This window comes from Cucurbita moschata, unplaced genomic scaffold (assembly GCF_002738365.1).
Source record: "Cucurbita moschata cultivar Rifu unplaced genomic scaffold, Cmos_1.0 Cmo_Scf00002, whole genome shotgun sequence".
Classification (NCBI taxonomy): domain Eukaryota; kingdom Viridiplantae; phylum Streptophyta; class Magnoliopsida; order Cucurbitales; family Cucurbitaceae; genus Cucurbita; species Cucurbita moschata.
The window spans coordinates 6,677,176-6,687,186 of NW_019268518.1; the positions used below are offsets into that span (position 1 = coordinate 6,677,176).

The window sequence follows — 10,011 nt, forward strand, 5'->3', positions numbered from 1 at the left end:
AAATATTATTTATTCATATAAAATTCTTATAACATTTACTCTTATTTGGAATAAATTCAATTAATTAATTCATCCTAATTTATAAAATAATAAACTATAATTATTTAATTACAATAAATCAATAATATATATATATATATATATATATATATATATATATATATTATTCCGACAAAAAAAATATATTAAATAAATAAATTACATATTTCCCCAAAATTAATTTTCTAAAATTGGTTGAAACAATTTTTTGATTCCAGGTATTGACATCTTTATGAGTAGCAGCTTCACTCGGCACCTTGGAAGCTGAGCAATTGTCAGAAAGATTAGTTAATAGGTCACCTGGTAATTGGGATCTGGTATGTCTCGAGAACGCCTTCCTTCTAACTAAGGCAATTGGTCTCTCACGTTGGATGTAGATAGGTCGACGTTGCCAATGCAAGTTAAGCACGTAAACGACCTTCTTCTTGGTGTTGGCATTAGGAGAAGCAAGCTTATAGTGGAACTAGTGGACCCTTTACTTAATTAGCATGTGGTGAATATCTATCAGTTTCGTCGGTTTTTCATCTTATTATATGCACAACCTTGTTATTCAATTTTTATTGAACTAACTTTTTATTTATGATTGAACAAAATGTGATGAGTTATCAATATGACACTTAAGTACCGTAGAATAATTATGCTATGAATTGTTTATCACACACGTTGGCCTTGGAAACCAACTTAAGCATCTAAGACTATTATAGTATAGCATTAAATTGTGGTTTTTAATGACAATTTGATCGAGTCTACCCAGTTTAAGTTGAAGCAAAAAGAAGATTTTGATTGATCAATGACATTGTCCACACACCTCAACGCATAATCCCAAACAAAGACCTAAACACAAGGAATAAGCTGAATTGAACTCAATATGATTGAATGATTTAAGCATTTTCATTCAGAAGATGAGATGAGATGAGATGAGATGATTGAAAGGTGATCATATTCCATTTTCAAGAAAAGAAAAGGAAAAAACACCAAACATGGGATGGAAAGATTTCTCAGTCATTCACAACACCTGTTTTTCTTCCCCCTATAAGATCATATATTTTGGTGAAACATCGGTTTCAACAACACTGTATAACTTAGAAATAATCTTTGAATCTCTTTGAAAAATGAAGAACAAGAGAGAGAGAGAGAGAGAGAGGAAACAGATGGATCCAACCTTGGTTAGACTTTCATTCATAATATTTACTATGGTTGAAAAATATTATCCTGCAATATTCACAAATCACCATCTTCCTGTTGGTTATTATGCCCGAGGTGCTGCTGCTGCTGCCGCCGCAGCCGCCGCCTTCATCCACGACACGACACGAACAATCAAGTCGTTTCATCAAATGCCATTACCTAAGATATTCAAACAGTGGCATGAAACAAAAGTTAATGAGACCCATCCAAACTTGGGCTGTTTCCTTCCTACTCCTAGTTTACAAATCAAATAATCTTATGCTACTATTAATCAGCTCATCAAAAGAAACAGAAAACCCCAGATTTTAAACACAAAAACATGATTTTATACTATGTAAGATAATACGCCATTTTATACTTAGAGATGAGCATCTAAGGATCGCGTTTCAAGATCATTCCCCAAAGCTTCACCAGTGAAGGAGCTGAGGAAAAGAACATCAGTTATTATACCAAAAAACGCCGAAGCACTACCCGACCAATCGAATATCACAAAATGGTGTAGTGTATCAATCAAGCATAAATATTTACGTCAAAACGAGATCAACAAGTGCCCAAGGGGTGGCCCCTCCGCAAAAGGCGCACGACACCTACCCAGAGGTCACATGGGGTTTCAATCCTAGGGGCGGGTGTAGGTGCCCCCAGGTTAGCTTGAGAACCCTCAGGTTATCAACAAAAACAAAAAATGAAATTGAGTGATCCCATTCTAAGAAGCACATAAGAAAAAGAAAAATGATGTGTTCTCTTAAACTTCTGATGTTCTACAAGTTTTTTTTTTTATAGGAGTTATTATAACGTAGCTTAATAAGTCGGTTCTGAGCGAAGATGACACAAGGATAGGGTAGACATAAATAAATGGATCGTATAGACCATCTATGTTAACTAGACATTTTTTCAATTTCTAAACGAACCACGATGGTTCTGCAAATCCAGAATAGTCCTTATGCTCAATCCATACTAAAGTACCAAGAAATATTAATCTTAAAATCAATTGCGTCAAATCATAAAGTCATATTTTGCCAAATAATGGCGACGCTTACGAAACACAGAACTTCCAAAACATAAAAAGATCCGAACATCAATCCGAGTCACTAGAACGCAACTAATAGGGTGGCTTTGAGATAGTGATTGAACAAGTTCATATGATATGATGGAGAAAAAGAGGCATACCTTGCCACAAACTGGGCAGTTATCACTTCTCTCCATCCACTCATAGATACATCCAAGGTGAAAGTGATGACAGCATTTTGTCACTATCTTGGGATTCTCTGAGGTATATTCTGCTAGGGAAAAAAAGAAAATTTAACGAGCAGAATGAAAATTTCGGCATGTCAAAAAACGTGTGGATTAGTAACTTGTTTATCCCCCTATAAGCTCAAAAAACAAGAATATTGAGGGCCAAAATCATAGATTTTGATGAGCAATTAAATAAAATCAAGGATAAAATGAAGTTATCAAAAAAATCGACCTTCAAGACATGTTGGACAGACATCCTCGTCTTCCGAAGATGTATAAGCATACCCTGCTCCAGTGGTAGATTTAGTTGATGGGATCTTTAGAGATGACTTGCCAAGATTTTCTTTAGATTCGTCAAGACAAGCAGATCCATTCCATTTGCCTGCCGAGCCCAAAGAATCTGAATCTGTATCTACTTCACCTCTTAGAGGTTCTGACTCCTCATGTAAATGGCTTGAACCCTTCTCGCGCCTCGAAATCAATCCATCCCGCTGCAAGCGGATGTATCTGGGGTCAGCATCATATGGCAATGGCCTTGGAGGTGAGCGGTATATTTCAGATAAAGAGTTGTCTGTCGATGATGCAGAACTCATGGATGTCGCCCCTTGAATTGATGAAGAGACAGGATGCACTTCTCCTCTTCGAAAAATCAATGTGTACTAGAGAAAATAAGACGGAAAGCAGAGTCATACGATTATCATAAGAACAAAGTTTGTAACTACAGCTAAACAATTGTGACGCGTGAGAAACAACTTACAAGCGCTTTCCATAAGAAGATGATAATTTGATGTGCGTTATGGGTCATATATATTTATTTACGCGCGCATCATAAAGCAAGAAAATATGGAAAGACAAACGCAAACAAATAACACAATACAATGGCATACAATGAAGTGAGAAGCATTAATGTTCGCAACATTTTCTTCGAATTTTCACCATTATTAGCATTCGAACAAAACACGTTATTTATGAAATAACGAAATTTTCATCCTTCACAGTGACACAATCGCAAAAAATGCAACGAAAATAGGGCTTACGGCGTTTAAGAAATTCTGAATGAAGCAACTAAGACAGGTGCAATTCCTATATACCGAACTATTAGGATTGACATAGTCTTCAAAATCGTCCATGCTCAAACAGCAGCAGACAGCACCCATTGTGCCAACGCCTACAAATCTCTTAAAATTCTCGATTATCTAATCCAGCAGATTCCCAAGTCAACAGATAGATCAATTCAGCTATTCACTTGCATTCAAGTTCAAAATTATTGGCCAATGATTATGTTGGCAATTGGATACGAGAGTACATAAGCCCGCAGAAGTACTATTTCCTCCACGAACTAGTACCCTCCCTCTTCAATTTGAATAAACTGGATTTTCAAACTGTGAATTTCACCTGTAAAATAAGCAGCCACAGTTCAGTAACACTGATAATCAAATGAGGATCCCAAGGGATTATCCTTAAACCAACTATGATGCATAAATGCCTATGCGATCGCCAAGATAGCAAGTCAAATCAAAAAAATTCTACTAAGATCGTTCATTAAACCAACAATCGGCATTATTTCAAGGAACATAAATCTGTCGGCAGCAATCCTTTGCTGCACTCATCACAATAATGAAACAAAAATTTGTTGAAACAGCCAGAAATCAATCAAAGGGTTAATAAAATGCCATAATCTTCGTCAAAATTACCCTCTCGTCTAAAGAAATTGAGATTTTTTTTCTGGGTGACCTCTGAAAACACATATTCTTTCCTTCGATGAGGAGGAAACAAGATACCTTGACAACATCAATAGCATACCAAGCTGATCATGATCATCAAAAACTATTGAAATTATACGACAATCCCACAAGAAAAAACTCAAAAAATGGACGATCGGACCATGAATACGCACAAATCATGAAAAAAACTGAGAATCCCAATACAGAACAATACAAATTTGGGGCGATCATCGGGATGCCCTTGAACTATTCATACGAAAAAGGAGAAAAATAGAAGCGCACCTTGAAAGAGCAGTAAAGTGGAGGGAGAAGAGAAGACCGAAAGAAAATACGATCTTCGGTGGGTGGGTGGGTGGGTGGGTGGAGGACAGAGAAACCTGGAAGACGGAAATCGGGAGAATATACGGAAAATATATACGTGCACTTTTTGGGAAAAATCACGCACGCAGATAATTGGGATTTCAAGCTAAATCAAGATTGCGCGTTTGAAGGGGCGTTTAGATTGGAAAAAGGAATTGAAGGCGATGAAATTAAAGCTACGAATTCCGCGAAAATAAAGCTACTGCCCTCTTCCCCTCTGTTTATCGCGCTCCCGGTGACTCCTTTGCTTCGATGGTTTTGTTCGATAGAACGCTCTAATTTAATCTCCACTATGTGTCTACTCCCCCAAGAACTGCTACAAATTTAGGATTTGGTACCAATTTCAACCTAAATTTACTTTCGGGATTTGAATCTTCATGAACCGATAAAAACATTTATTATCCTCTCTCGAATCGAATGTATAATTTGTCTCCTGCTAAAAAGGATAAAATAATTTTGTTCTTGCTTGGAAAAAGATTTCACATTTTTTTCTTCGATACATTTTTTATATATATATTTTGAATATCAGCATCATTATAATTTTACTTAATTGTCATTTTTTTTAAGGTCTGAAATTTATGTCCTTTTATAATAATTTTTTTTTGTTTAAACAAGATTTAGAAAATAAAATAACATATTCAAATTATTGATCACAAAAGAACAAAATCCATAACAAACAAAAGCAATTGGATCAATCGTCCAATTTAATCCATTTGATAAACCTTTGATGATTTGAATAATCATACGATCAATCTTATCCAAAACAACACAATCTTTCATGTCAAATCCCATCATCTACTCGCAAGTTCATCGATTTCGTTCACAATTACTAATTCGTACTATGAATAGGTAAAAACTACTAATTCAAAGTTTTATTTTTGTTACTGAAATCATTTGAAAACAAGGGTCGTTACAATTTTTTAAGGAGAAGTTTCCTTTGGAGGTGAGGAGATCTCGGGCATACGAGGGATGGGTGGGAGTGAAAAAGGGAGCGGCGGGGACGGAGCTAACTCGTCGGCGGCGGCCGAGGGCGGTGTAGGAGTTGAGAATGAAGGCGAAAAAGGACCATGCGTGAGAGGATGGTGACGCAGCTTATGTGGAGGCATAACAAAATGTGGCCTCAAAGGCTTTAAAGATGGAATTGGAAGGAGAGTTTGTGGATGAAACATGTCCGGGTTTTGACTTATCTTTGGAGTTTGTACATTTTCATCATCCTTTTTTGGTGGAAACAATGGAAAAACAGGGAGAGGTGGAAGAGGAGGGAGAGGAGGAAGCTGAGGCAATGGAGGAAGTCCAGGAAGAAGAGTTAGAGGCGGAAGGTTATCGTAAATCCGAGGAACATTCGGCACGGTCGGGTTCTGGATCGGAGCCGGTAACCCCGGGAAGTCAACGACTTGTTTCGTGTCATCAAATTCACTAGAATGTGAGTTATGGCTGCAAAGTTTTGGGTGTTTAAGAGGCTTGAAAGTGAAGAATCCAGCCGAGAACACATGCGTGCCTTGTTTTCTTGACTTGAGCTTAAGCGATGATGATTTGGCTCTTGCAGCCACCGCACAATATGGTTCACTGCTTCTTATTAACCGCACATAACATTCCTCAATCTTCCTCACTGAAACTGGCAGCTGAATCTTGAATTCCCCTGTTTTGTCTGTCTTTACTTCGTCTCTAAAACTCGGGTTCGATCCCCCATCGCCACATTCGACAGCCACCGTCGCGCCTAAATAGTACGCATCAATATCTGAACAAACCAACATCATATTAATTCTACAAGCTAGTTGGTAAAGTACCTGAAATGAAGTGACTTGACTTAGAAAACGTGTCTTGAAAACACGTGTCGCAGAAGACGGTACCGACGACCGCGGCCGTGGAAGGGAGGTTGTTGTGGTGCCTGGCCTGTGAGAGGTCGAGGAAACTGAAATTGAGGGCGATTAGAATGAGGAGGCAAATCATTTTTAGATGGCAGTGTTGATGTTGTTTGAGGTGAGGAAGGAGAGGGGAATGGAGATTTATTTATAGCAGAAAAATAGCGTAAGGTTCATAATGTGGTTCATGCAGAAACCAGTGAACTGTAAACCGAAACAGCAGTCAATGTAGTTGATTTTGGTTTGGTTTGGTTTGGTTTGGTTTGGTTCTTTATTGGTGTGAAGATGGGGGGATTGGGGCAGTTGGGGCAGTGTTGGTTCACGAGATTAAAGGCCAAAAAAGGCTCTGTTTTGGTGACTTATCTGTGAAAATAAACAGCTCCTCAACTGCACTGAAAAAGGGAAAATAAATATTTAATTCCCTATTTCTTTCCCTATATACTCCAAGGTATTTTTTCTGTCTCTTTCCCCCAAATACTTTAGCATGATTTTGCATAAATTTTTATTAAAAGAAAATTATATTATATGTTTAGTACTTAAATTTGAGCTTATTATATTTTCTAAATTTTCTAAATTTGAGAGTAATTTGTTTATCTAAATTTGCGAGTAATTTGTTTATTTTAATAATTTCTTGAACGTCCCTACCTTCAATTGCAATATTTACAAATTTAAGGTGCAGTTTCATGAAATTGCAATTTATACCCTAATTCAATTTTGTTCGATTCACCTACTAATGTTAACTATAACAAAAATAATAATGTAAGGTTTGAGTAAAAAAGTGTACCTTCCTATTCATAGACTCATCAAAGAACTTCATAGTTACGCAATAAGCGTACTTGATGAACAATTTTATGTTGGGTGTTAGACGAACATGATTCTCTATAATTATATGATATTGTCCACTATGAGCATAAGCTCTCGTGGGTATGATATTATCCACTTTGAGCATAAGTTCTCATAATTTTGTTTTGCGCTTCCCAAAATACCTCATTCTAATAGAGAGTATTCCTTGATTACAAACTCATGATCATTTTCTAAATTAGCCGATGTGGGACTTTCATCCAACAATGATGATGAGCTTACAATCAATGAATACTCTCTCCGTTCGAATGAGACATTTTGAGGAAGCCCAAAGCAAAGTCATAAGAGACATTTTGAAGAAGTCCAAAGTAATGTCATAAAAGCTTATGCTCAAAGTGAAGTATATCATACTTAGTGGAGAGTCGTGTTCATCTAATAGGGTGGACTCCTAAATTTTTCATAGGATGTATGTGAGTGAGGACAAAACATGTAATAAGAACGAGTGTTCCTCCATGAGATAGTTTAACTATTTTCAACAAAATTAAGTATGGTTTTATGATTTTTTTTAGAGAATATTTTTGCAAAAAAAAAAGAAATTATAGAATAAAATTTGAAACAAAATTTAGTCCAAGCGATGAATCGTTTCCCTAAAAAAAAAAATTACATAATTTAAAACCCACCACTCTCCCGCCATAAAATTCGTGCCGGAGAAGAAAGCACGCCGCGAAACAAATTTCAAAATCCTTCTCACTCTGAGACTCCCAGTCAGTTGCTCTCTCTTTAATTATTTCTTGTAAGCACGCGATTCTGCACCACTCCATGGATTACTCCATCGCCTCTCTGTTCGATCTTTTCTAGGCATTTCGCGATCGCTCGCACACGAAGTCGGCGTTCGAGCTTCTGAGGTAAGTGAGCAATTGTTTAATCTTTCAAAGCTTTCTCAACTAGCGGACTCCGATTTTCGATTGAATTTTCATCTCTCTCGTGTGTATCGACTGGGATCTGGATTCTTCCTCTATCAATTCGTTCGCAGATATCGTGTTTATGCGGATGTCTCCTTTGATTAGTGATCCACAGATCCGAGGATTATCGATCGTATTGCAGAAGATTAGTTATTAATTGCATAGTTTTAAACCTTTGGCTCACCTCCCATGGATCTTGGTGCCGAGATACCTGGTGATATAGTTGTTCATCGTGTTTGGATGTACCGTGATTTGCCTTCTTGGATGGCTGAAAATCGTGCTTGGAAGCCGAAAATAATTTACAACAAAATTAAAAAATTAAATTACTATATCATATTCCTTACCTTTCAATTTCGCATTTAAGCATCTGTTTGGATTGTTTTTCAATTCAAGTATTTTTCTAAAATGCATTTTGTTTATAAAACTATTTAGAATTAAAACACTTATGAATTTGGCTCCTTTAACGTCAAATTACTATATATATATAAAAAAAAAAAACTAATAAATACTACGAATTAACAAGTTTGAATTTATATTTAAAATATTGTCTGTATTGTTTACCATTTCATACCATTGTCGAAGGGTCACTAAAGATGAAAATGATTGTTAGATGTCGTCGTTCTACGGTGGACAATGACATTATCAGAATATATTAGTCATTTTAATATATTATGACAATTTGAGACATTTTAGATCTAAAATGAATTATTTTTTAAACCAATCTTTTTGAATTTTTTTATCTAATATGTCATAACACATTTGAAACTAACGAATAAAATTGAATTTTGTATTTAATAAAGGTGTGTATTTAATATATTATAATTTAACTTCTTAAATGATTTATGGAAAAATAAAAAATTATACATTTTAAAATATTTTGAGATTAATATTTGATTGATAATTAGGCATGATAAAACAAAACTTGGAGGCTTTTACATACGGTGCCACGTCAGATGAAGGACAACGCAGGTCATCTTGCGAGCTGACAAGTGGAAGTGGCCACTAGAAAAACAGCGTTTCATAATATTTATTTATTTTATTTATAAATATCTGTATTATTAACAGCAATGCAAAAAAGAAAAAAAAAAAATCTCCGGGGGAATATTTTCTCTTCCCTTTCAATCGACCGCCTTAAGAGCAACATTTTGTTATAAACCCCCTCCCGTTTTCTTGACACTCTCAAAACCCCTCTTCTTTTACTATTTATAATCAAACGCACATCCTTTTTTTCTCTTTTCTTCTTCTTTCTTCTTCTTCTCCAAGTTTCTACTTCTGATCGTCCTGGCCTTTGGGCGCCACTGCCCATGGCGGAGCAGAGTCTCGTCAAACTCGTAGACACTCTCTTCCTTGATGATTCCAGCACCAGCGCCAATACTAAGGACCCTTCGTCTTCCTCCGATATTCTCCAGCTTCTTATTCGCTCCGATGATTCTTCGATCAAACTTGGCCTTCGTCAATTCTATTTAATTCTCAACGCTGGTCTTCGGGACCTAGGCGACGGGAAGCTTGCTTTTCAGTCGTGGACCGATCCTCAGATCCAAGCTGTTTGCTCAATTGCTCATGCAATTACTTCTGCTTCTCGATCCCTCACCGGTACGCTTTGCTTCACTCCCGAGCTTTTCTCGATTGAGAAATATGTGTTTTCGGTCTCCGTTTTGTTTTGGACGCCTTCTGGTTTTCGTTTTCGGATTTTTTTTTTGATGTGCTTTTGGATTACTCGGGCAATGTTATGAACGTAATGTGTTGAGTATTTTGATTTTGTGAGGACTTGAAACTTAGTTGGATTGGAATTGAAGTGCTTTTCACTCTAAACTTTTTTTTTTTTTTTTTTTTTTTTTTTTTTTT

General features: G+C 36.4%; 3 protein-coding genes across 5 annotated transcripts in view; 1 reads left to right on the forward strand and 2 right to left on the reverse strand.

Annotated features, from left to right (window-relative positions):
* Positions 1-1,020: 1,020 nt before the first annotated feature.
* On the reverse strand, positions 1,021-4,942 carry LOC111456789 (E3 ubiquitin-protein ligase At3g02290). 3 transcript variants are annotated; one of them, XM_023098793.1, is made up of 5 exons: positions 4,464-4,942; positions 3,495-3,852; positions 2,690-3,116; positions 2,392-2,501; positions 1,021-1,383 (listed from the first exon to the last, which is right to left on the reverse strand). In XM_023098793.1, exons 2-5 carry the CDS (start codon positions 3,612-3,614, stop codon positions 1,357-1,359), a joined length of 684 nt encoding a protein of 227 aa, XP_022954561.1. In that variant the 5' UTR covers positions 3,615-3,852; positions 4,464-4,942; the 3' UTR covers positions 1,021-1,356. The 3 variants fall into 3 exon arrangements, with proteins under 3 accessions (XP_022954561.1, XP_022954569.1, XP_022954554.1); XM_023098801.1 differs by lacking the exon at positions 4,464-4,942 and adding an exon at positions 4,355-4,457; XM_023098786.1 differs by lacking the exon at positions 4,464-4,942 and adding an exon at positions 4,152-4,457.
* Positions 4,943-5,447: 505 nt separating this feature from the next.
* LOC111463006 (amyloid beta A4 precursor protein-binding family B member 1-interacting protein-like) lies at positions 5,448-6,542 on the reverse strand. The gene is made up of 2 exons (XM_023106839.1): positions 6,329-6,542; positions 5,448-6,258 (listed from the first exon to the last, which is right to left on the reverse strand). The coding sequence occupies exons 1-2, from the start codon at positions 6,489-6,491 to the stop codon at positions 5,462-5,464; spliced, it is 960 nt and encodes a 319-aa protein (XP_022962607.1). The 5' UTR covers positions 6,492-6,542; the 3' UTR covers positions 5,448-5,461.
* A 2,757-nt stretch (positions 6,543-9,299) lies between these two features.
* Positions 9,300-10,011, forward strand: part of LOC111462934 (auxin transport protein BIG) — a 25,095-nt gene continuing 24,383 nt past the window's right edge. The window contains exon 1 of the mRNA XM_023106768.1: positions 9,300-9,759. Within this exon, the coding sequence (XP_022962536.1) occupies positions 9,471-9,759 (289 nt within the window). The 5' untranslated portion in view covers positions 9,300-9,470. The remainder of the gene's footprint in view (positions 9,760-10,011) is intronic.